The sequence below is a fragment of the Heterodontus francisci genome, chromosome 6 (genome assembly GCF_036365525.1).
Source record: "Heterodontus francisci isolate sHetFra1 chromosome 6, sHetFra1.hap1, whole genome shotgun sequence".
In the NCBI taxonomy this organism is placed as follows: Eukaryota; Metazoa; Chordata; class Chondrichthyes; order Heterodontiformes; family Heterodontidae; genus Heterodontus; species Heterodontus francisci.
In genome coordinates this window covers 128,965,183-128,992,813 of record NC_090376.1, presented here as the reverse complement: position 1 = coordinate 128,992,813, position 27,631 = coordinate 128,965,183, and the positions used below count along the sequence as shown (strand labels likewise).

At 42.6% G+C, this 27,631-nt stretch overlaps 1 protein-coding gene across 5 annotated transcripts in view; it reads left to right on the top strand.

Moving 5' to 3' along the window:
- Positions 1 to 27,631, top strand: part of LOC137371530 (dachshund homolog 1-like) — a 494,797-nt gene that overhangs the window by 211,333 nt on the left and 255,833 nt on the right. For 3 of the 5 annotated variants that reach the window (XM_068034282.1, XM_068034279.1, XM_068034283.1), the window contains exon 3: positions 19,554 to 19,607. The exons of the other annotated variants lie outside the window; for them this stretch is intronic. In XM_068034282.1, coding sequence (XP_067890383.1) covers positions 19,554 to 19,607 — 54 coding nt within the window. The remainder of the gene's footprint in view (positions 1 to 19,553; positions 19,608 to 27,631) is intronic. 5 annotated transcript variants of the gene reach the window in all.

Sequence of the window (27,631 nt, the reverse complement as noted above, 5' to 3'; positions counted from 1 at the left end):
ATCAAGTCAACATCACAGCCCATGGGAAGGATCCCGCAGGCAAGTGAAGAATCCTTCTGACCAAGAACAGCCACCAGAGCAGAGACATCACAAAGTGACATTGAGACTAACTATCTATGAAAGTAACAAACTAACAACACCAGCTTTGGGCTGAATTACAACCACTAGAGCTCCACAATACCTCTGCAAGTTCAAGACTGCAAATAATCAGGCCTGCGACTTTAAAAAAAAGACTTTTCCTCCAGAGAAGTTTCAATAATATTCTGTAAACCACAAACATTGAACTCACTTGGGATTTTAAACCTCCTCTCATCCTTTTCTCTTTATCTATTCCTGTGTATGAATGCATGGGTGAATGTGTGCGTGAGTGAGGTTGCGATCATTTCAGGATTTGTTTAAAAATAAATCTTTTTTTTATCTACAAGAAAACCTGTCATTTATCTGTTTATTTGAACCTATAGACACTCAGGAGCTACAGCATCATAGAAACAAAACACGATTGCGGTCAGTTGCGAGGTGAACAGTGGGAACCCCTTTCTTTTTTCTTTTGGGCCTCCTTATCTCGAGAGACAATGGATACGCGCCTGGAGGTGGTCAGTGGTCCTCCAGGCGCGTATCCATGCATGGGTGAATGTGTGCGTGAGTGAGGTTGCGATCATTTCAGGATTTGTTTAAAAATAAATCTTTTTTTTATCTACAAGAAAACCTGTCATTTATCTGTTTATTTGAACCTATAGACACTCAGGAGCTACAGCATCATAGAAACAAAACACGATTGCGGTCAGTTGCGAGGTGAACAGTGGGAACCCCTTACCGCCTGTCTATAACATTCTTTAATCTTTAAAATTTGCCCCAATTTATTAAATCCAAATCATTTTTGGCATTTTTTATGATTAATCTACAGACACTCGTACTTTCAATGATTGTGTATTTGAAACTCTATTTCCCTTTGTTCATCCACATCATTCAGCATTTTTCCATTTAATATATAGTTCCATCCCTTGTTTTCTCTTACAAAATGAATGGCCTCACATTTATTCATGTTAAATTACTTCTGCCTCTTACACTAACCTGAATAACATCACGGGCTAAATTTTCGGGCCCCACCAAGGTCGGGAATGGAGGAGCCCGAAAATACTGACCCCATAATTGTTTAATACAATGAGCTAAGTTAGTTTATAATTTTGTTCTATAATGCCCCATTGGCAACCTTGTTCTAGTTTAGTTAAAACGGGATGAATGCACATAGATTCCTAGAGAATGAATGTTCAGAAGATTCAACTTCTCGAATTTCTGTGTCATAGTAAAGTAATGAAGATGCTTCAAGGCCAATGATTTTTCCCTGACTCCCTTCCTCCACTCTCTCAAACAAAATTACATACTTCAGAGGAATTAGAGGACCTGTAGCTTGTCTCCGCAGGATTTAGATGCCATGGACAAATATTGCTCAATGTCTGCATCATGTACAGCCAATAGAGAATGAAGAACAAGGATGCTCTGCACAAATCATGATTATGTATCCAGTGAAACTGGGCATATACATTAAAATATATCTCTTGTGCAGCGAAGGTATGTATAAAATATTTTCTGAAACATGCAGTATATTTCATTGTTGAAGTTTTCTATACTTTACCCTCTGAGATATCTGCGCTCCTCTAATTCTGGCCTCTTGAGCATCCCCGATTTTAATCGCTTTGCCATTGTTAGCTGTGCCTTCAGTTGCCTAGGCTCATAGTTCTGGAATACCCTCCCTTAACCTTTCTGCCTCTCTACTGTGCTTTCCTCCTTTAAGCTACTCCTTAAAACCTACCTTTTTGGCCGATCTTTTGGTCGTCTGCCCTAATTTCTCCTTTTGTGGCTCAGTGTCATATTTTGTTATATAACGCTCCTGTGAAACACCTTGGGACATTTGATTATGTTAAAGGCGCTATATAAATATAAGTTGTTGTTGTTTTCTTTAAAGGAACACCCAAATTCCCAATCAGTCCAATTCAGGGTGTATCTGATTTGGAAATGTATTTGGCGTCCATTCCAAAATTTCTCTAAAAACTACGGAGCAAACAATACAAATGCAATTTTTTTTTAAGCACCAAGGAGCTCAATCCCACTTTAAAAGCAAAAAAATCTCTGAAACCAATTATGTTTTCAAGGGGAATTCAACAAAATTATAATATGTGAAACTGCATTAACAAATGTATCTGTTTTGGCCTTTCACTTTCAACAGCTTACCACCCACTATCTGATAAATCGAACAAGTGTTACTGTAAACTCTACCCTAAGCTCGTTAAGGAGCAATAAACTGCCTTTTGTTATCTCCTGATGCTGCGTGCAGTGCCATCTGGTGCATGGAGTTTAAAGGAAGACAAGTGTCTATGATGAATACTTAGCATTAATGAATTATGATATGTATTTAAAAATGTTATGCATATTTGTTGATGAGTGTGTAGATCTGCCAAAGATTATTCACTCTGTAGGAATAATTGAGCTGATCATTTCTGAGATTTTGGATAGTGTTGGACTTGTTGGGGTGAATGATGGGTCAAAGCCTGCTTTACTATTTGGAGCTTACGGCACGAAAAAAGAATTAAATGATTACTTCTTTAAAATTCATTGTCGAATAGCCAATTAACACAATTTGGAAATTACAAATGCTATTTGCTGCCCATTGTGTGATGGTGCCTGATATACAGCCGCTTTCTATACTTCAAATGAATATCTGTGGGAATAACATTATTTAAAAATGGAGGTAGAGAGAAAGCAGGGAATTATAGACTAGTCAGCCTGACATCAGTAGTGGGGTAAATTCTAGAGTTCATTATCAAAGATTTTATAGCAAAGAACTTAGAGAACAGTGGTAGAATCGGGCAGAGTCAGCATGGATTTACGAAAGGGAAATCATGCTTGACAAATCTACTAGAATTCTTTGAGGATGTAACTAGTAGAATTGATGAGGGGGAGCCGGTGGATGTGGTTTATTTGGATTTTCAGAAGGCTTTCAACAAAGTCCCACATAAGAGATTAGCATGTAAAATTAAAGTGCATGGGATTGGGGGTAGTGTATTGCGATGGATAGAAAATTGGTTGGCAGACAGGAAACAAAGAGTAGGGATAAAGGTTCTTTTTCCGAATGGCAGGCAGTGACTAGTGGGGTACCGCAGGGATCGGTGCGAGGACCCCTGCTATTCACAATATACATGAATGATTTAGATGAGGGCACTAAATGTAATATTTCCAAATTTGCAGATGATACAAAATTGGGTGGGAGGGTGAGTTGTGAGGAGGATGCAGAGCGGCTTCAGGGTGATTTGGACAAGTTGAGTGAGCGGACAAATGCATGGCAGAGGCAGTATAATGTGGATAAATGTGAGGTTATCCACTTTGGTAGCAAAAACAGGAAGGCAGATTATTATCTGAACGGCTATAAATTGAGAGAGGGGAATATGCAGTGTTCTCGTACACAAGTCGCTGGAAGGTAAGCATGCAGGTATAACAGGCGGTAAAAAAGGCAAATGGTATGTTGGCCTTCATAGCGAGAGGGTTTGAGTACAGGAGCAGGGATGTCTTGCTGCAATTATAGAGGGCCTTGGTGAGGCCACACATGGAATATTGCGCGCAGTTTTGGTCTCTTTATCTGAGGAAGGATGCTCTTGCTATAGAAGGAGTGCAGCAAAGGTTTACCAGGCTGATTCCTGGGATGGCGGGACTGACAGATGAGGAGAAATTGAGTCGGTTAGGGTTATATTCACTGGAGTTCAGAAAAGTGAGGGGGGATCGCATAGAAACCTATAAAATCCTAACAGGACTTGACAGGGTAGATGCAGGAAGCATGTTCCCGATGGTGGGAGATGGTGGGGGAGTCCAGAACCAGGGGTCATTGTCTAAGGATATGGGGTAAACCTTTCAGGACTGAGATGAGGAGAAATTTCTTCACCCAGAGAGTGGTAAGCCTGTGGAATTCGCTACCACAGAAAGCAATTGAGGCCAAAACATTGAATGTTTTCAAGAAGGAGTTAGATATAGCTCTTGGGTCTAAAGGGATCAAAGGGTATGGGGCGAAAGCGGGAACAGGCTACTGAGTTGGATGATCAGCCATGATCATAATGAATGGCAGAGCAGGCTTGAAGGGCCGAATGGCCTTGTCCTGCTCCTATTTTCTATGTTTCTATGTTTAGTATTATGAGATAACAACAATGTCTGTCGATTTAGCACCCTGAATTGAATGAAATGTCTTAAATGCTTCACAGGAGCATTATAAAACAAATTTGACCACAAGCCACATAGAGGCATTATGGCAAAAAGCTTGGTCAAAGAGGTAGGTTATAACGAGTATCTTGAAGGAGGAGAGAGATGTAGAGAGGCAGAGAGCTTGAGGGAGGAAATTTCAGAGCTTAAGGCGTAGCAGCTGAAGGCACAGCCACCAATGTTGGAGCAGTTAAAATGGGGCATGCTCATGAGGCCAGATTGGAGGAGCGGAGGAGATATCTTGGAAAGTTGTGAGGCTGGAGGAGATTACATAGATAGGAAGGAGCGAGGCTATGGAGCAATTTGAAAACAAGGGTGACAATTTTAAAATTGAGGCATTGCTTAACTGGAAGGCATTGTAGGTCATTGAGCACAGGGCTGATAGGTGAATGGGACGTGGTGTGATTTAGAACAAGGGAAGCAGAATTTTGGATGACCTCAAGTTTACGGAGGGTAGTATGTAGGAGGCTGGACAGGAATGCATTGGAATAGTCAAGTGTCGAGGTAAAAAAGACATGGATGAATGTTCCAGCCGCAGATGAGCTGAGGCAGGAGTGGAGTCGGACGATGTTACTGAGGTGGTCTTAGTGATGCAGTTGATAGGTGGTTGGAAGCTTATCTAAGGGTCATATATGACACCAAGGTTGTGAATAGCCTCGTTCAGCCTCAGGCAGTTGGCAGGGAGATGGATGGAGTCACTGGATAGTGATGGAGTCAGCAGATAGGGAATAAAACCTGGAGCGGTGATCAAATGCAATGCTGAATTAAGGCAATAAGGTGAAAATGATTCTCATTGGACTGACAATAAGAAAAGCTATTGGGCCATAATTTTCAGTCAATATATTCGTGAGGTTAATTGTGTTCAATGTTATTTATGCATCGGTGGTTCAGGATCTCCAAGCAAGGGGCAGATGCGAGTTAATTAAGGAAAGCCAGCATGGATTTCTTAAGGGAAAATCATGTTTAACTAACTTGCTGGAGTTTTTTGAGGAGGTAACAGAGAGGGTTGATGAGAGCAATGCTGTTGATGTGGTGTACATGGACTTTCAAAAGGCATTTGATACAGTGCCACACAACAGACTTGTGAGCAAGCTTGTAGCTCATGGAATAAATGGGACAGTAGCAACATGGATGCATAATTGACTGAGTGACAGAAAACAAAGAGTAGTAGTTAATGGATGTTTTTTGGGCTGGAGGAGGTTTATAGTGGAGTTCCCCAGGGATCAGCGTTGGGCCCCTTGCTTTTCCTGATATATATTAATGACCTAGACCTCGGTGTACAGGGCACAATTTCAAAGCTTGTGGATGATCCGAAACTTGGAAGCATTGTGAACTGTGAGGAGGATAGTGTAGAACTTCAAAAGTACATAGACAAGTTGGTGGAATGGGTAGACAGGTGGCAGATGAAATTCAATGCAGAGAAATGTGCAGTGATTCATTTTGGTAGGAAGAACATGGAGAGACAATATAGAATAAAGAGTACAATTCTAAAGGGGATGCAGGAGCAGAGGGACCTAGGTGTATATGTGCATAAGTCATTGAAGGTGGCAGGACAGGTTGAGAGAGTGGTTAATAAAGCATACAGTATCCCCGGCTTTATTAATAGGGACATAAAGTACAAGAGCAAGGACGTTATGTTAAACTTGTTTCAGCTGGAGTATTGCGTCCTGTGGGCCGCATTTTAGGAAAGACGCGAAGGCATTGGCGAGAGAAAAGATTCACGAGAATGGTTCCAGGGATGAGGAACTTCAGTTATGAAGATAGATTGAACAATTAGGACTGTTTTCCTTGAGAAGAGAAGGCTGAGAGGTGATTTGATAGAGGTATTCAAAATCATGAGGGGTCTGGACAGAGTAGATAGAGAGAAACTATTCCCACTTGCAAAAGGATCGAGAACGAGAAGGCGCAGATTTAAAGTATTTGATAAGAGAAGTAAAAGTGACATGAGGAAAAACTTTTTCACGCAGCGAGTGGTTAAGTTCTGGAATGCACTGCCTGAGAACGTGGTGGAGACAGGTTTAATTGAAGCATTCAAAAGGGAATTAGACATATGAAAAGGAAGAATGTGCAGGGTTACAGGGAGAAGGCGGGGGAATGGAACTGAGGGAATTGCTTTTTCAGAGAGCCAATGCAGACACGATGGGCTGAATGCCCTCCTTCTGCACTGTAATGATTCTGTAAAGTCAAATATCTGTCCAAGATGTGCCAGTCTGCGAATAGCTTCACAGAATTAACATCTTGCTGTCTGCCTCACAATTGAAATATATTGAATGGCTTGAAGTTGTTGTACTTGCGAGACAGATACAAATTAAACTCATCACAAAAAAGTTAAATCTTGTCCATTCCAGTCTAAGTATCCTTTTAATGTTGTGATAACTGTTGATTATTGCTAATCAACTGTTCTTGCACTGTGAATTAACTATTACAAATGTGGATTCTCAATCCTTCACGTTTTAATTGTTATTGGAGATTTTTAAAAAAGTAACATTTTAATTTTTACATTTTAAAAAATTTTCCTTTTTGTCTTTTTTAATCCAGTCTCTCTCTTTTCCCTTTCTGTATTTGATTTAACATTGAATTTACCCCCTCTAATTTCTACCTCCTTCTCCATCCTTGCACTGTTAATTCCACACTGCTTCAATATAATTGGTTAAGGAGATATGCAGTTGCTTGCCCTGTTCCCTCAGGTCTCAAATACCCTGTTTCCCTCACTACGGTGTTATCAGTTCACATTTTCAGCAACTTGCCAAGTAAAATATTTTAAAATCTAGACATCAAAGTCAAGTCTAACTAATGACGGATGCCATTAGATGCCCTGTTGCAGCAAAATTATGGCCTACTGTCTTTTCATAAAGCAAATGAAATAAAAGATGTGTCCTTCAATTTATCCTTGGGACGTAGATGACAAGGAATAGACAACAGTATTTATTGCCTATCTCTAATGCCCTAAGGGCATTAAGAGTAAACCAAATCATGTGGAACTGGAATCCTCCATGGCCTTGCCTGCCCCTATCACTATAACCTCCTCTCGCCTTGTAGCCCTCCAAGATCTCTGCACTTTTCCAATTTTGATCTCTTGTTACACCAATTGTAATCATACCACAATGTAATCATATCACAAGTGAGATTTTAGATAGTACTGCATTTGTCTAGGTGATGGAATCATACTGCTTTGTTATATGTAGCATATAAATTAATGTTTAATTTAATTTTATAATTCAGTATGATGGGATCGAAACTTTTGACTTCTGAATTTCCAGTTTAGTACCTTAACCCAAAGCTACCATATTCTTAGTAAAATGGATCCTCTCTGCAACCGTGGAGATTAGTGATATGACACTGACTACTTTTTGGATGACGACTGCAGTTTCAAAGTAGCTGTCTGTACATCAAATAAGCTTATTTGAACAGTTCCTTACACAGTAAGGAAGACAGTACTAGAAAATTTGATTTGAGCTTTGCATTCAGAGGGGAGTGATAATATCTCTATGGATGAAAGAATTAACCAAAAGACAATATTGTTAAGTGTACTATTACTTTTGAATTACTGCTGATTGCATTGCAGCTGACTGTTGCACAGTATCACCTAATAACTATTTTAAGGTCAAACCTTTTAAAAAACTAGCAAATGGTTAGCCTTCCTGGGGGTTCCTTGTAACAATAAATAGCTGAAAATACAGGGAACAATATAGAACAAAATCAATGATATCATTCGCTGTACAGCCACCAGCTGAGAATGACTCAAATCAATCATAAGAAATTGCCATTGTTATACCACAGTGATTAAAATCCATAGATAGAAATGATGAATAAATCTCCCAGCACCTGTTCCCTGATATTGGATCTCTGCGTCACTTATGCGTAGCATGTCAGACCGTAATTGCATCAAGGACGTAAATTCTGCAACGTTATTTCTGTTCCAACAGCATGCACAACCTAATAATACTTAGGAAACATACATAGTAAGCCTGCCGGAAAATTTTTATTGGCTTGGCTGTAGCAGCCAGCAAGAAGATACGTTTGAGACCAGCAGAGAACTGTTTAGTTTAGTTCAGAGATACAGCACTGAAACAGGCCCTTCGGCCCACCGAGTCTGTGCTGACCATCAACCACCCATTTATACTAATCCTACACTAATCCCATATTCCTACCACATCCCCACCTGACTCTATATTTCCCTACCACCTACCTATACTAGGGACAATTTATAATGGCCAATTTATCTACCAACCTGCAAGTCTTTTGGCTTGTGGGAGGAAACCGGAGCACCCGGAGAAAACCCACGCAGACACAGGGAGAACTTGCAAACTCCACACAGGCAGTACCCAGAATTGAACCCGGGTCACTGGAGCTGTGAGGCTGCGGTGCTAACCATTGCGCCACTGTGCCGCCCTGATGTAATACAATCACTGTGATTTTTGGCATTTTTTGCTACCTGTAGATCTATTTAGCTATAGGGAAAAATAGCTGACATTTTCGCTTTCCTAACATCACTAATATTTATTTCAGCATGCAGCTCACAGGCCTTAATCCGGAAGTTATAACATCAGAGCCTGGTTTGTTGTCATCTGTCACTTGTGACTGTCTGTTGCCCGCAGGAAATAGCGAAAATTAGTAACAACACATTTGGGGTTGATTTTTAGCTCCTGCCGGGGCTGGGATTGGAGGCCAACAGGTGCTAAGAATAGCGCCGTCGACCAGCATGCTGGGTCACTGGCTCCATCACATCCTGGGCCACTTTTGTGGAGGCAGGATTTGTGGCAGGGGGTTGATGATGCCAGGGCTGCATGCCAAGGATAGCCGATCCAGGTTGTTAACGGCAACTTAAGGCCAATTAAAAGAGGCGGACTGGGACTTTCCAGTTGGCGTCCAGCTCCCTGCAGGGGCTGGGGAGCAGTTTAACTGCTTGGAGGAGCCTCCTGTTGACAGCCCAAGGGGCCAATGCTCCAGGCAGCCTAGAGAGCTTCTACAGCAGCTATAGGCTGCCCTGTAGAGGAGCTCCCACCCCCATGCGGCAGACTGGCTGCAAAAGCCATTTTTGAATTAAAATTTTAAAAAGTTGAAGCAGTGACGCCTCCATTTTGAAGCACCCTCTCCCTTACTTACCCTCCATTGCATCCTGCTGCTGCTTTTAAGCCTCTGATTGGCTCTCCAGCTTCAAGATCCCGTCCACCATCCTTAATTCGATGGTGAGCCTGCCCCCTGTCCATTAATTGGCTGCCCTGAGAAATATCATAATGAGTGACTGTTTTGCACACTGTGCAGGCTTCTGACTCACATTTCAGCCTGATTGGGGGGAGGGGGTTCAGAAATACGCAGGGAAAATCCTGCCCATGGAGTTACCAACTCTGGTTGGACATATTTCTGGCAGTGTTATCACACAATCTTTTGCCTCCAACTGTCCTGCCCCCACACTCTAACCATTGGTTGCCTAACATGCCCATACCCACGTTATGCCGCCTTCCCACACCAATCAGAAAGCAAATAGAGTCCTCATTGCCCAATTGGATGATACTTGTGTGCCAATCGAATAGCTTCCCCCTCTTCCCATGTCTATTATCTTTATAACTAGTAAACTAACGTGCTCAAAGAAAATGTAAAAGCACCCACAATTTTTAATGGCCCTATGACTTGTCTCCTCGGTTGCTTGCAGAATGTCCCAGAGATTAATCTTTAATTATTAGAGCTTACAGGGCAATCCTGGAGGGTTGGCAAACCCAACATTTACACACATCGTTATGCCTGAGGCTGCAATAATACTGCATTTAAATATTTGTATTCCATACTCGTTTCCAATTTATTATTGTTAATATCAACAACAACAGCTTCTCTCTATATAGCGGCTTTAATGTAATAAAATATCCCAAGACATTGGAGCATTATGAAGCAAAATATGACACCGAGCCACATAAGGAAATATTAGGTCAGATGACCAGAATCTTGGCTGTCCGACACGCCCAAACTTGTGGCATGCCACCTTCTTGCACCATTCAGAAAGCAAATCGACTTTGTTCCCTAATTGGATGATTCTTGACTGTTGATCAAAAGCAGCTTTTTTTTTACCCCATGTCTGATTATTTTTATAAAGAATTTCAGTTGAAGTGATTTTTTTGTTTATTATTTAAAGGAGGAAAGGAAGGTGGAGGGGTGTAGGGAGGGTATTCTGGCGTATAGTGCCGAGGCAACTGAAGGCACAGCCACCAATGGTGGAGTGATTAAATTCAGGGATGCTCAAGAGGCCAAAACAAAAGGAGCGCAGATATCTTTGAGTGTTGTGGGGCTGGAGGAGATTACAGCGATAGGGAGGGATGAGGCCATAGAGAAATTTGTAAACAAGGATGAGAATTTTAAAATCAAGACTTTGAATGACCGGGAGCTCATGTCGGTCAGCAAGCACAGGGGAGATTGGTGAATGGGACTTGGTGCGAGTTAAGACATGGGCAGCGGAGTTTTGGATGACTTCAAGTTTATGGAGGGTAGAATTTGGGAGACCAGCCAAGAGTGCATTGGAATAGTCAAGTCTAGAGGTAACAAAAGCATGACTGAGGGTTTCAGCAGCAGATGAGCTGAGATGTTATGAAACAGAATACATTTTACAGTTGGACATGAACAGACTATACAAGGCAAGCAAAAAGAAACAAAAATAAATTGCTTGCTTGCTTAAAACAAGTGGATGCAAATACAGTTTGATTTCCCATTATAAATCAGTGCACTAAGCCTGAACAAATGGCTGTTGAAGGCAGGTGATTACTTAATCCTCGTTCCAGGTAAATATTTGCAGGTGTTGTTGAAACGTGTCTCAAGTAAGCTGTGCTTCAGCCTCACAATACACTTTAATGTATTTTGTTGCCATTTTAAGTATTTTGTCATTTTATATCTCCCTCAGTGAAAAGGAGCAGGCTGTTATTTGATGATCTTTCATGATATTTCCTCCTGCTCAAACTCCTTCTTGCCTCCTTTGATTTAATGATGGAAGATCAAGGAAGTTTAATTTTTAATCAGCACTAGATAGCTTACTCTGGATTGCTGAGTCTTGAAGAAAGCAGCTAGTGGTGAGTTCACTTCCACAGACCTTGACAACAACTTGCATTTATATAGCACTTTCAATGGAGTAAAACATTCCAAGGTACTTCACAGGAGCTTTATCAAACAAAATTTGATGTTCAACCATATGACCGAAAGCTTGGTCAAAGTGGTAGGTTTTATTGACCGTCTTATAGGAGGAGAGAGAGGTGGCGAGGTGTAGGGATGGAATTCCAGAGCTTCGGGCCGAGACATCTGAAGGCATGGCCGCCAATGGTGGAGCAATGAAAATCGGGGGATGCGCAAGAGGCCAGAATTGAAGGAGCGCAGATATCTCAGAGGGTTGGGGGAGGTTACAAAGACAGGAAGGGGCGATGCCGCAGAAGTTTGAAAACAAGAATGGGAATTTTAAAATCGAGGCATTGCTCAGCCGAGAACCAATGTAGGTCAGCGAGCACCTGGATGATGGGTGAACAGGACTTGGCGTGAGTTAGGATATGGGCAGCAGAGGTTTGGCTGATTTTGGTGGGTAGATTCAAGATTGTGTCCTTTTTCTCCACTTCAGGAAATAACAAACGACTGTTTTGGTGCTTCAGAAGCAGTCTGGGTGTTGGCCTTTACTTTCCTTAGCTAAAGATTTGATGCCACAGTTTGCTTCCTTAAAAATAATGAAGTGACTTTTATTCATTGAAGACAATCTGCATTTAAAATCCCAAGAGTTTCCATAGATCTGATGCCATCAAAACAAGTGGTATGCTGTTCCTACCAATTAGTCTAGGAGGCAGACTCCCACTGATTTTAATAAGGCCAGACGAGACAGGGGAGAAGATTAGTTTTTAAAACAAATAAAGCTACAAACAAATTATTCTGATATTTGCAGAGCTGCACTTTAGAGTTAATGAGTTATGATATATACAATAATGGGTACCAAACAGTGATTACAGGATGGTGATCTAATGAAGGGGTTTAACTGAGGTAATAAGTCATAAAACACTGCTTGCAATTAGTCCAGCTATAATACGCTTAATTTTAATGATGAGCTTTGGCAGTATGATTTTACATTGACCATTTTGTGCTTGGTCGAGTTTTGCCCTGTACAAAAACAGCTTAAAGAAGAAAGAAAATGGAAAGTTTGGAAAGAAAAAAAATGAACATGTGGGAAATGTATAAGGCCTCCAAGGACTCAAAATGAGATTAGAGAGGTCAACATGCTAGGGCTGAGGGGTGGCCTGATGGAGGTCTTCAAGATCAGGAAAGGGTTTGAGAAGCTAGACGTGAAGAAGATGTTTGCACTTGTGGGTGAGAGTAGAACTAAAGGTCATAAATATAAGATAGTCACTAATAAATCTAATATGGAATTTAGGAGAAACTTTATTACGTAGAGAGGGGTTGGAATGTGAAACTCGCTACCATAGGGAGTAGTTGAGCAGAATAGCATAGATGCATTCAAGGGGAAGCTAGAGAAGCATGTGAGGAAGAAAGGATCGGAAGGGTTGGTTTCATGGGTTTAGGATAAGAGGGGTGGGAGAAGGCTTGTGTGGAGCATAAACACCGGCATGGACTTGTTGGGCTGAATGGCCTATCTCTGTGCTGTAAATACTTTGTAATATTTTGTAAGATGCCAGATGTGGATCCCCCTCAGATGTTGGCCAGAATTTTATCCTGGCGACAGGGGTCTTGACATCCGAGAAAACAATGCCAAGAACCCCGCGTCGCCTCTTCTGTGGGAGGCCTACCCAATCTAGTGTCAATTAGGCACTTAAGTGGACAGCAGCGGGCCTTCCACGGGATCAAGCACCCTGGCACTGTAAGTCCCACCCTCTGAGAGCTGCTGGCCAATCACAGGCTGGCAGCTCTTTCACTGAGCAACACCACTGTGGAGGCAATGGCTGCTGTTGGTGGAGCACCTACCCGAGGCCCAGGAGCGGCGCTGGACCCAGGCCACAAGTAGGTCAGGAGCTGTAGGGTCTCATGGGGTGGAGGTTGTGGGGGACGGGTGTATGGGGGGGGTCTTTAGCAAGGGCAGGGGGGTGCTCTCAGTGGGTCCCCTGCTTCCCGATGTCAGGTCCCTCATCACCCCCCCCCCCCACCCCCACACCTGGAGCCGTTGAGCAGCCCGCACGGTTTTTCCATCCGTGCTTCCCATGCGGCAACACGGCTGCCCACCGATTGGTTAATTGAGGTGGGATGAGGCCCTTAGTTGGGCATTAATTGCCCACTTTAAGGGCCTCAATTGGCAGCAGGGTGGGAAGGCTATTCACAGGACTTAATTTTGGCTGAGGCGGGAAGGTGGTGGTGTCCCCTCCCCACCACCATCCCACCGCTTCCTGTTCCAAACCCACTGCGGGGGAGAGCGTAAAATTCCTCCCGAAGTGTCTACATCCATCAGGTCAATCTGCTGACCGCCCCCCCTCCCACCCCCACGCTAACATGCTCCCTGCGCATCCTCAACATCCTCTGACTGTTCGGAAAATGGGAAATAGCTAAAGTCTGACATTACAAAAGTCAATTTTTCAGCAAGGCTCACCGAATTATTGGAAGAAAGATGAGATATTGGCTTAATTTTCAAGGACGCACTGGGTGAGGTTTCTCACTGTGGGTTTGACACTCAGAAAATTAGCCTCCTGAGGCTTGTGTTGGACAGCTTAGGCAGCTAAAGTTGGAGAGGTCAAAGTGGGAATGAGTTGACATGGTGAGTCAATCTGAGGTCAGGATCGTTTTTGCAAGTAGGATGGAGGTGTCTGTCAAATTGATCATTCTATCTGCATTTGCTCTTCCCAGTGTTATACTTGATCAGCGAGTGCTTATGATTATGATTATGATTAGAGATACAGCACTGAAACAGGCCCTTCGGCCCACCGAGTCTGTGCCGACCATCAACCACGCACTTATACTAATCCTACACTAATCCCATATTCCTACCAAACATCCCCACCTGTCCCTATATATTTCCCTACCACCTACCTATACTAGTGACAATTTATAATGGCCAATTTACCTACCAACCAGCAAGTCTTTTGGCTTGTGGGAGGAAATCGGAGCATGCTGACTGAATTGGGAAAATTCTTTATTACAGGCCCCATTTTGGCCTACATTAACATGGTTCTTTTTAACCTAGCAAGAAAAAGGTTTTAAGTGGTAAATACACTGATGGGTGCAAGTTTTGGTAAAAATCTGGGTTTTCACATCCATTTTAGTGTGATCTGCTGATTCAGCACAAGCCACCAACAAGATCCTTTTGAGCTGTCTATTTAAAACTGATCCATCAACCTGACTGAGTAACCATTTTTATTTAAAAATCTACCATTTATCGGTTAATTTAAAACACTTTTCTTGTGATTGAAGATGCATTTAGTTTCCCCTTTCTCAACATTTTTTCTGTGTTGAAATCTGAGGTGATTTGCACTTGCGGTGTGTGATTTTTAAATTAATTTATGTGCACAGCCCAGATCTTGCAACTAAAATGCAGCACTAAATTTTGGTGACGAGGAGATGAAGCTTGAGGACTTGAAGCGATCGGGTGAGGAGGATGTATGGTGTATGGAACTTTGAATGAGTGCAGCGAGAGTGGGAGCACTTGCAGCTGTCTTTTAACCCGGTTTTGTCTGATCATGTCCCTGAATGAATCTGACAATGGATTACTGAAATCTGAGAGCCTAGTGATTTACTGAGTACAGTACACATCAAATACTAACAGCAGAGACACATTTCATTTGTACTGGCTGCTATACAAATGTGTGGGAAATCAAAGTGCCAAGACAGACCTTTGCAAAAGGATCCAGTCTTCATCAATAAGTTTGATGTAGCTTGATTTATGCAACAGGTGTGGTTTCAAATAACAGTTGAGATTCATTTCTGTTATCTCTGCAACATCTGCATATTGTTCATAGTTTTCCCTGACAGATTATAACTTGTGGTAATGGCATTGCAATCATGAATACTTTGGTGTGGACATCACTGCATGCCAAATAAGGAGTAAGCTGGTTGCTTAAGACTATGCTTACAGCCGCTAACATCAGCACTATAAACTCTGAGACTGAGTAAAACCACCCATCAAATCAACAGTACGTAACATAAACTGACTGTGTTAAAATATAGATTTTCCGACCACTGATGATGAATCATTGGAAAATCTACCCATAAATTTTCAGTAACTACATTGTAATCGTTATTCCATCAAAGAGGACATTGTTTTGAAGTATCGTAGTTTTCCATTTTTGCTTTGACACCTTTTTGCAGACAAAAATGAACCAGAATAGTTCTGGCCTTACCAACTCCATGTTCTAGATCAAAAGAACAGGCATTCTGGAGTCGACTGGAAATAATCTAATAGTGGAATTCAGGTAATAGTTATAGTTGGTTGACATCCTTCCATCTATGAAAGATGATGGACACGCAGCAAATCCATTTAGGTGGGGTGTCTTCTCTTGGTGCACCTTTGCTGATGGCTGTGGAGGCCAATCCCTGAGAAGCAGGTGCTGCACGTGAAGTTGCCAAGTGATGCTGTGAGTTGTTGTTTTTGACATTGGCGCCTGTTGCCAAGCTGCTGTAGCAACTGGTCGTCATGGTAGTGCACACCAGTCCACAGGATGTGTCGCCATTTCCCTCGTTCACCAGCCAGTGACTCCCAGATGTGATAGTTGACATTTAGGACCTTCATGTCACACTTGCAAGCATCCTTGAAGTGAAGGTTGGGCGCCCCACTAGTTGCCTTTCCCATACACAATGTCCTTTGGCATCCTGCGGATGTGTCCGATCCACCGAAGCCTCCTTTGTTTGATTAGTGCCAACGCACTTGGCAGCTTTGCTTTTGAGAGGACTGTCGAATTTGTGATTTTTTTCCTACCAGGATGTACCCAAAATAGGCCGCAGACGGCAAAGATGGAAATTATTGAGCTTCTTTTCCAGGTAGCTGTAAGTCGCTCATGTTTCACACCCATACAGCAAGGTGCTGAGAACACAGGCCTTATAAACCATCAGCTTGGTCCTAAGGGTCGGTTTGGTGTTATCCTGTGCGTGTTTCGCAAGTCGGCCAAAGGTGGTAGCTGCTTTCTCTATGTGTGTATCGAGCTCTGCATCAAGGGACAGATTGTCTGTCACTATGGACCCACACTAGCAGAATTTGCTAACCACTCCCAGTGGGATGAATGGATCTGATGCATTTTCATTTAACTGTCTTGGCTTATGGCCTCATCTGAGCTACTCAGCTCAATTTCTGTCTTGGAGATTTTCCTGGGCCTGCACCCAAATTCACTGGGCACAGCGACTAGTGGAAAATTGGGCAAGTTCTGTGATCCACCCAATTTTCTGACGCTCACTGCACCCATGCAATTCCAGTATCTCCTCTATGTACCATTTGCAGCTAAATCATAAAAATATGTTTAGCAAACATGGAAAATCTTCTTTCATGAGTCGGTTAGTTATACTATATTAAACAATCACAAGTGGTCTACTTTCCATAATTTATGTAAGTATTCATCCTCAAACAAAGCCAAGTAGCTTAACTGCCTTCATTGCTTAAATGGAAAGTTTCTTTTAAACTAAACTGTCATGTAAACCTAACATGTCAGAAATGGAAATGTCATATGTGCCAACTTCTTCAACTCAGTGAAGCTGACAAACAGCTTCAAAATAGCTGACACAGCTCTTAAAAAGGTGACAGCTCAAAGATAAAACATATAAACAACACAGCAATGTCCAAGGCCGTTGCTTCAAGGTGACTGAATAAGCTAAATTCCCTTTTATTCCATTGGATTTCAGGATTTCAAACAATGTTTTGACATCACATTTCACGAATTTATTTATTTTTCTGTGAAAACTCTCTGAAGGACAAGGGCAGCAGACGCATGGAAACACCACCACCTCCAAGTTCCCCTTCAAATCACAACATCATCCTGACTTTTAAATATCTTGCCGTTCATTCATCATCGCTGGTGTGACGGAAACCACACCTGCCAAATGGAAACATATTAATTTCGTCATATGGAACACTACTTGAACCTTTTTACTGGACATTGAACATAACTTGTTTAAAATGACTACAGAGTTGAACAGCTAAAACATGGCTGCACATTTGCTTTCTGAGAGAGAGTTGCGTAGAGAGACAATGGGAGTGCTCCCTGATTCAATTAGCAAGATGGGTTTTGTCAATAGTGACGATCAAAGGACATTGAGAGCCATTGACCTTGTAAGAGACAGCACTCCACCACCGCCCCCCTCCCCCCACCTCCCCGCTTCACAGAGTGTGTCTAGTAAGCTTTGAAGAATCAACAATGCTCCCCAGAAGATGCTGCTTCAAACAAAGAGCTGGTCACATGACTTACCTGATGGCCAGAATGGGAACGGTTGAATTGTGCTTCACAGAAAGGTTTGGGGCAAACTGCAACTGAACTTCAAGAAGAAAGCACTGCTCTCTCTGTCTCAAGCAAAGTCCCAGGGACCCATGGAAGCAGCTTAAGCCTCAAGACAGCGGACCTCTTCAGCCTTCTGGTACCAGAGAAACAAATTTGAAAGTGTGCACTAGGCTCCAGTGAGAACTGCAAGACTTTAACTCTAATCAAGGACTTTAGAGCCAAACTGAAAGACAGTAACTGAATTCTATTTATTATCTAACCTAATTCACCACACCACCCACTCCCCGCAATTCTTTCTTCCCCTCTGTATCCATCTGTGTTTGTGTTTATCGCATAATCATGCTAGCATGGTTGCGCCGCGTATTTTAGTAATTTTAACCGAGTTTGAATGGTAAGGTTAATAAACTTACATCTTTATTGTTTAAACCTAAGAAAGCCTGTCTGGTTGGTTCATTTACCATTACAATTAGAGAGCAGTGAGCAACGAGTTACTGAGGTGAAGCGAAAACATGGTGTTTTTAAAAGTCAAACCCTGTTGCAACCAAACCAGGAAAGGGGCCAGAGCGGAGCCTGAGACCCCTTCCTCACCTGGTCGTAACACTGGGTCAAAATCCTGGAACTCTGGGTGGGGTGCAACGTTCCCACTAATCTTCATGGGTGCATAGCCATGCAGCAGCCTGGAAGGTACAGAACAGGCCCTGTTCTGTAATAAATAACAAACATGTGTAACCATGCAAAAAAAAATTAAAGGGACCGTGCACTGAAAAACATTGGCCGTGCACAATAACTAAATTTTAAAGAGAGCATTGATGGGTTCGAAAATGGGATGCCTATTCACTATTACCAAAGCCTAATTTTAGCCAACACCTCCCCACCACCCCTTCCCAAGACTGTTCAACACAAAAGGAATCTTGGAAAAGGGTGGATAATTTCCCTGTGCTTTGATGAAAACTTTAGTAGCCACATATTTACCAGGAAACTCTATATTTTTGTTTAGAGCTTGATACAAGATATTAATCCATTTAGCATTGGTATTGTAAGATTAAATGGGTAATAAGGAACTTAAATTCCCTTTGATGTTTCCTAATACTCCAGCACCAGTCTTTGTTGGGATCACCTTTCACCTATATCATTCCATTGCTACAATTAGTAAAGTTCAAATCAAGAATGAGAAGAATGAATATCATGTAGCCATTAACGTAAAGGAAGCTTTGGGAGAGTCAGACTGAATCACATTGTACACATATCTACTCCATGCATGTCGTCAACCCATTGACCTTTCCATTCATTTATGCTGCAGCCTCAAAATCAGCATAAACAGTATATGAAAATAGATTCTGAGAAGCACTATTGACAATAACAGATTAGATTCCCAATGGCTTGAAGTTTGGATAGAAGCAGGATCGAGGACAGAGGGACCTCCCAGGGAGTTATCTGTGACTGTGTGCACATTAAATTCAGCAGGTTCAAATTTCCAGTGATTGAGAGCCATTCTGTGAGTCACAGCAGCTCTGCACAGGACCAGGTATTTGAATCAGCTAACTTAACTACAAATATCGACAACTCCAGCAGCAACCCAAAGCATTTCTTTGTGATTGCAGTTAAACCAGTAGCTAAACAGTCCTGACATTCCAGGAAGGTGCTCCAAGGAGCACAAGAACATGAAATTGCTGATTAAACTGCAAACACGAGCAAGAACGGTGTAGTTGCCAACTAGGTTTACCCTACTAACAAGTTAAAGCAATGACCCTGTCCAATTCCCGAACAAAGCAATCTGGACAAGAAAAGCCATCTCTTATGGGAAAGCATGGCTTGCAATGGTTTTAAGACACATATGCTTCTGTTGATGTTTCAACCAGACTTAACCTGTTTGAATTTGATTTCTTTACATATATATTTCTCCTCTCTGACATTGATACTTCTTTTCTCCTCAAGGTTTTGACTCGTGCTACTTCATGGGTAGAAGAGGTCCTCCAGTGCCTCACCCAGGTAGTCATTTTTCATGTTTTAGCCTGGGCACTGTCATTGCAATAGTTGATAGTGGTTGCCATTATACCCAAGGCCAACTGCATTCTCACTTGATATCCATAGAGAGATGCTTTCATCGTGGGTCACTAGATTATGATCTGGAGTGTGGAATTGCTCCCTGTTTTATCCCCCTCCATGGCATGTTCAGTTGCAATGCCTCCACTTAACATTAATCGAGATTGATTAATAGAGATTGGTTAACTTAGTGCAGATCAGGAATAGAATACACAACCTTTCCTGATTTGTTTGGCTCAATATCCTGCTATGAACAAAGCCATTACATGGAATTTAAAGCTCAGAAACAGGCCATTCGGCCCAACTAGTCTGTGCTGGTGCTTATGTTCCACACGAGACTTCATCTAAACCCAACTCCATATCCTTCTATTCCTTTGTCCCTCATGTAATTATCTAGCTTCCCCTTTAACCGCATCTATGGTATTTGCCTCAACTACTCCACCTGGTAGCAAGTTCCACATCCAAATCACGCTCTGGGCAAAGAAGTTTCTCCTGAATTCCTTATTGGATTTATTCATAGCTCTCTTATACTATTGGACACCAGGAATGGGTACCAACTTAGATTTTCTTGAATGAACTATTTTTGAGTTCCTTTTTATTTCATATTCACATCTCATGGTAATAAGCTGCGAAGGCAAAGAATAAAATAAAAGTAAAATACAGCAGATGCAGGAAATTAGAAATAAAAAGAGAAAGTGCTGGAAACACTCAGCAGGTCATGAAGCATCTGTGGAGAGAGAAGCAGAGTTAACGGCTGGAATTTTACGTCACCCTGACTGGCGGGATGGTGGCCGGGGTTGCGGGGGGGGAATGGCGTAAAATTGAGCGGGAGTCTCTGCGAGACCTTATCGATCCGCTCCCGCCTCCGTGGCCACTTTCTGCAGGGCGGTGGCAGCGAAATCGGCCTGCCCGCTTCAGGCCAATCAAGGCCCATAAGCAGCCACTTAGTGGCCACTTAAGGGCCTTCGCCTGTCTCCACGCGGATTTTACGAGTGGCAAGCAGGTGTCCTGGAGCCGAGAGTAGCCGCCTAACAAAACCAGGCAGCTTTCGAGCCTCCCGGGAGGTGCCCTCAAGTTCGGGCACCCTGTGCCCGACAGAGGGCTGCCCCACTATCCCAATCATGCTCAACACCTAACATGCACCCCTCCCCCCACCAGCGACGCAACCAAAACTTACCTGCCTTCCTGGCTCCCAGGCATCTTCTCTTCATGCTGGGCTGCAGTCCCAGCAGTGGCCACTGCTCCCGATGGCGCTGCTGGGACAAGAGCTGACGGCCCACTGATTAGCCGGCAGCTCTATTAGGTGGGACTTCCTACCTCACGCCTCACACCAATTGAAGCCTGGCGACCCGCAAAATATGGGTCGGATCCCCAGGCGAGGTGGAAGCGGGTATGCCACCAACTTTTCAGTCTGTGGCCTGCTCCCGCCTGCCTACTGTAAAATCCTGGCCAACATTTCAGGTCTGTGACCATTCATCAGAACCCAGAACAGTTTTGATGAAAGGTCACAGACCTGAAACTTTAACATTGCTTCTCTCTCCACAGATGTGCCTGACCCGCTGAGTATCGCCAGCACTTTCTGTTTTTATTTGAGAAGGCAAAGAGAATCTGCTCCCAAGCCTTTCCATCAATGCCACGCTGTTGGGAACTTCATATGAGCAGCCTGGAGGTGACCTGATTTCTGATTGTTCATTCCTCATGCTGCTACAGTGCATGGTGTGAATTATAGAGTTTAGCAGCAGACAGTATACAGTAGTGCTATTCAACACATTATTGCACCATGTACTTTGCAAAATCAGAATGTCACCCAATCTGTAATATTACCATTGAACCTCTTATTTCACAATGAACAGCTTTGTGAAAATGCACACTAAGTGATTTGCAAATCATTCTGAGATTTTGGCAGCTATTTTTGTTGAAAATCACAGTCGCTTATGGAAACACTATTAGTAATAGCAAGGCAATTGCCAACTTGTGTGACAGCAGTATATGGGATTTTATAAAAGTAGGAAATTGCCATTTTTTTTTAGACATTCCTTCTGCAGGCAAGAGGAAAAAATTACTTTTAGCCCCCCAAAAATACACTGGCCTCAATATTACCCCCACACAGAACAGGTGGGAGATGGGTGTTAAAAAGTTAAAAATGAGGAAACCTGTTGCCAATATGCCCCGCATGCTCCTGTTGCCATTTTTATGATGATGGGTTGTCAAGCTTGTGTGTGTCCCATCTGGGATAGGCGGGATACTTCATTACCCACATGCAGAAGGCAGCCTGATTAAAATTTTAATAACTGCCAGATGGATTTGCCAGGGCTCAGGGAACCTCGCATCAAAATGTGGGTGGAAGGTGCTGGCTGCAGCAGGTTAACGTCTTTTATGATACTCCTTGTGGGTCAAGAAGAGCACACCCCTCAACGAAAGCTTTCTGCAGATTGCAGCCTGTCCTCACTACCGTGATTGACCTCGCCCCATCCACCTCCAACTTTGATCTCTTCCTCCCTTGCCATTGCCAGTAACCCCCACCAAACCCTCTCAATTGCTAGGGACCATCCCCAATGGTCTTCCCCCTCAACAGTCTGTCAATCTAGCTGGCCGTGGGATGGAAAAAGGAGGAAGAAAATTAGAATGAGGTCCTTCCATTAAATACACCAAGACCTCCACGCTTCCAGCCTCTCTGTGACTCCTACCTGCTACCGTGCTCCCCTGCACTCTCCCTGCCTCCCCGTAAATATTGGGGGCACAAAGTATTTTCTCATTCCGAGCTGGTACTGAACTTTACAATCATGTTGAAGTGCTGGCATCAGTGTCCAGACCCAGCAACAGTGAAGGGAGGGCAATGTATGTCCAAGTCAGGATGGTGTGTGTCTTGGAGGAGAACTTGGGAGGTGATGGCATTCCTATAGTTCACCACCTTGGTGTTGGATGCCATGGGTTTGTGTGGTGCTTCCCATGAAGGCTAACACATTTCTGTAATACATCCTCTAGATATTAAACACTGCAGCTATGTTACACAGCTGACAGTGAGAGTGGAGTTCCTTTTGTACTCAATCAAATTAACAGATCATGTTGCCTTTTTATTTTACTTCAATTGTCATTTTTACACTGTTGGAAAGTTGGTGCGTATATCACACCTTCATGCATGTTGTTGTTGTCCTCTAACTGTGCAAACGTGTGACTAACAAACAACTCAAACTTACTTACTGTAGCTTTGATAAAAGACCAGCTTTTAGTAGAGGTTAAGACATATTATACTAGACCAAACCCCTCTCTCCTCGACAGTGTGAGGCTTAAGAGATTTCAGTTGGCGGGAAGCGACAAGTGATCAAGACTGAGTGCCAGCACTTGGGCAAGTCGTGGGATAGATTTTCAGGAAGATCTTGTGTGAGGGTAGCCCGGGGGGGCGGGGAGGCCTAAAATAATCACAGGCACTCCTGTTCCTCCTGGTCCCACAAGGAAAGATAATTAAAAAAAATAAAGAAACCTATCTGTTTGGCCCTCTTGTGGCCTCAGCTCAATTTTAGTGCTGGCTTCACCTGGTGGGACAGCAACTGATTAAAATTGCATGAGGGATCCCAATTTCATCATCAGTTCCTAATCTGCATGTTTAAAACAGGACCCCAACTGGTTCCTTGCTGCCTGCTCAGGAGAACAGGTAAAAATATAAGATTGCGGGAATGAAGTGAGATGTTGCCAGGTAACTCATCTGGCCAATGTGAATTGCCTGTCCACTTGATTTCCATCGAGCAGGTAGGGTTAAATCTCTCTCTATCTAAACTGAATTTTATATATTTTTTACTTTCTAGTTTATATTTTTCATAATTTTTGATAAGGTGCTTAGCATCAGGTGGGATAGGGGTGGAATTCCTCTATGTATTATGTTTTTCCCACGGGCAAAGGCAAATGGTTTCATGTCTTTTCCTGTGTGCCTTTGTAATTAACAGAGGAAGCTATTCCCTTTGATGTACTCTCTCCACCCCCATTGCCATTGTTTCTTCATTTCCTCTTATTGTGAGGATTAAAAAAAGCAGAGGAGTGAGATGCGGAACACAGCTGAGACCCAAAGAGATACAACTTGTTCTGTGTGCTATTTGTAGAAAACTGGTTTGTTGAAGTAACCAACACTAAAATTTCATCCAAGTGCATTAAGAAAGGCACATTTTGCAGCGCCTTTCATGACCTCAGCACATCTCAAAATTCTTTACAGCCAATGAAATACTTTTGAAGTACTGCTATAAAGGAGCAAACATGGCTGCCAATTTGCGCATAACAAGCTCCCACAAACAGTAATGTGATAATGACCAGGAAATCTGTTTTAGTTGTCATGCCCAGCAAAGGCATGTCCTATTCATAGCTTTAAACTTTGTCTGTATTCAGCACAGAATTGTCTGGAGCACTATGGACATTAAAATGCTGCAATAAGGTGGTTCTGAGGGTCAGGTGACTTTTACAATTTAGGCCCAGACTCAGAAGTATCTCAAGCATCTGGAAAGTTCCTAATTGAATGACCATGGGTGGAGTGGCTCCCTTGGATGGACATACCAAGGCGAAACCATTTGTAGAATTCACGTCTCCTATTGTTTGTGGTCTGACCCAAAACTCAATATCTATGGACTCCAAGACTCACTGTGTCCGAGCTTGAAACTTAAAGAGAGCTGTAAGAAAATGGTTAAATCATAAGTAGGTGTGAATGGCCACCATCCATCCCCCATTGTGTAGCAATAGCTTCAAACTTCAATCATTCTGGGTGGGCAATAGAAGTGTTGATCAGGTGGTCACATGACTGAAACTAATCACAGATAACGAATCTTATTACTCCAAGCACCAGGGAGAAATTGGTCAGTTGGCAAACCACAGCTGGAGAGACAGCAACAGAGGCAGAACACCTATGCCTTAAACTGGAGACGACAACATCCTCCGGTCTCCAAGCCTGTTCCTTTTCAAGTCCACCAGTACAGAAAATCGACCTCTTAGTAATGAGACTACAAGCAACTAACTTCGTAACTTACTGAAAATCCATTTCTTCGAGAGAGTCCTGCAACAACTTCGATATACGACTCCCGGCTATCAAATCCACCTAACTACACTTCAGGAGTGAAAATGCCATCTTCACTGGGCTCGCAATGCATGCCTTTTCCCCAGGATGAGCCAAAAAACATGTGACTTACAAACTAATCCTTTGTTTGTAATTGGTAAAAGTGCACTATCCTCTTTAACGACTTTCTTTTTCAAGTGTCTGTGCGTGTGTGTGTGAATGGCGAGTGAGTGTTAGACTTTCAGGGTGAACATGTGAATAAAATAATACTCTTTATGTAAACCCACGAAAAGTGTGATGCTGGTTATTCAAACTGGCCATACACTCAGGGATTAAGGAGCACACGCATCTTCGTTGTCAAAAAAAACACTGCTTACAGACAGCAAAGGGTTTCAGTTCTCCCTCAATTCTGTCCATAACATAGCAGTTGAGTGATAAATATAGGCCAGGACACGACAACACCCCTGCTCTTCTTTGATGTCCACAAGAGGGTAGACAGGGCCTCGATTTAATGTTGCATCCATAAGATGATACCTCCAAAAGTGCAGCATTCCCTTGGTATTGCACTAGGAGTGCCAGCCTAGATTATGCATTTAAATTTCTGGAGTGGGGCTTGAACTCACAATCTGCTGGCTCAGAGACAGGAAGGAGTGCTACCAACTGAACCAACACTGACACAGGTATACTTTGTGCACAGGTGTATGAGCCAAGGAGTACTTTGGCTTGGTGTTGATTTTTGTCTGATACTGCTTCTGTGAAATGGGACACTTTTCTACATTAAAGGCATTATATAAATGCAAGTTGTTGTTGTGGCTGTTGTATGTTCCATTTTCTGACAGTATATATCAGACTGACTGCTGATTGTTTAGCGGGAAAAGATGGTTTGTAGTCTTGTGGTAGTGAACACATGTTTGATCCATTTGGGCATAAATGGCTGTGGACGTTAAGGGGCAATTTTGACTTCAGGTGCACATTGGGCAGACTGTGAGCCTGATGTCCACGTTAGGAGGGCCAAGTCACCTGGATAATGCCCACTAACCTGTTTGTACAGTAGTAACCACAGGTGGATTCATATTTACTTGTGAATTTGACAGATTCTTGTAGAATTGGAGCTGTGTCATAAATTTACAAAGTTAATGCAGGCTTTTAAAGATCTCTGAACATGGCATCTTAAGTGCAGTGAGGGTGGCCACAGCAGACCATGGCCAAAAAGCAGCAGTGTGTAATTTCTAACACAGCTTGCTTTACAGTGGAACGAATAGCTGGACTGGTCAGTTCTGCATCAGCATGCCCTTCATATTTCCCTGAAGAAGTAGCTTATTGGATTTGGTGAGAAGACTTCTGCTTATAATTGTGAGAAATAGCTGTTGAATCGAAAAGAGTATTTGCACCTGTTGGGTTTTTCTCGAACCAAATGTCACCTCTGTGTTTCAGGTGATTTCCCATCAGCTCTAGAAGTCTGCATTGTTTCATTTAAAATATGGAACCAAAAGACAATGAATCTTTTGTATTTTCCTTGGCTTGAGTTTGAGATGAAATGCAATGTCAGTTTTAAGGATAGAACATGGGTGTAATTCAAGGCCTCTTTTCATTGTCCAGCAACAGTTGAAAGAAACCTTCAATGAAAGTGTATTAACTGGCTTAGAGCCTCAGGCAATAATAGCTCATTTATTATCAGTCTCTTGGCTGTTTTTCATCTCCCTTTTGGGCAAAAAATGATCTTGTAAGATAATACTGACTGAAACGAAAGATTTGACCCCTTGCGGAGCTGGTGCTCCATTAATAAGTTAGGTAAGACAATCGTGTAGGGCTGTTTTTGCTGGACCTGAGGCTGGTCATTAAGTGAGCAATGCAGGTGGCTGGCTGTTAGTTTGAAAAAACTTTTGTTTCCCTGTAGCAATTGGAAATTCATGACAGAGTGATTTGGAAAAGAAAATAAACTGCACTTAAACATGTTTGTTCAGCGAGATGCATTTTAAATCGTCTCAAAATGAACATTCATTTTGTACAGTTTTTAGCAAGGGCACCCACACTGCTTTGATCTCCTCCACACATTTTGTGAAGGGTGCATGCATCCTGAAATAAGTTTTTCCTACTAGAACATGGACTGAAATCTAATACTAGGTATTGATATTTCTTGGCTGCCGAACTGTGCTTTGATGCCAAGTGAGTGTGAGTGTGTGTGTGTGTGGAATGGTCGGGGAGAGGAATGTTTAAAAAAAGTCTGGGAGATAAATTGGTTGTAAAACAGGCTTCTAGTTTCCCAAGAGATGTAAAGGGTGGAGGAGTTGTTCTTTGTCCTTTAACAATAGAGTGAAGGTGTATGAATTGTTACTGTCTACATGATTTAACTTTTAATCCCCTGAAAAGTGAACTTTCACCACTGTAAGAGTTAGACATGCTATCTCTTACACGTGGAACAAAACTGATCTGTTCTTTATACTGTACAATGAATTTACAATTTCCTGCAAAAAGCCTATCTTTTCTGGATTTTTTTTTTGAGGGTCTGTTACTGTCCACGGTTTTCCCAATTGGTTTTCTCCCTCTTTGGTTTCTCCAGGTTGAGTGCCTCCTACAGTTAAGAAGTTGAGTGCATGGTAAATGCTGCAGATATGAGCTAGGTTCCACCTGAGTCAGCCCTTAAGGAGGCATACAACAATGATGTAGCACCATCCTATGCTCACTGATCAGCACCTCCTCTTCTCCCCTCCCTTCCCCTGTGAGCAGTTCTGGGCACCACAGCTCAGGAAGGATATATTTGCTTTGGAGGGAGTGCAGCGTTGATTTGCTAGAATGATATCTGAACTGCAAGGGTTAAGCTACGAGGAGAGATGTTGTATTCCCTGGAATTTAGAAGGTTAAGGGGTGATTTGATCAAAGTATTTAAGACATTAAGGGAAACAGATTGGGTAGATTGGGAGAAATTATTTCCGTTAGT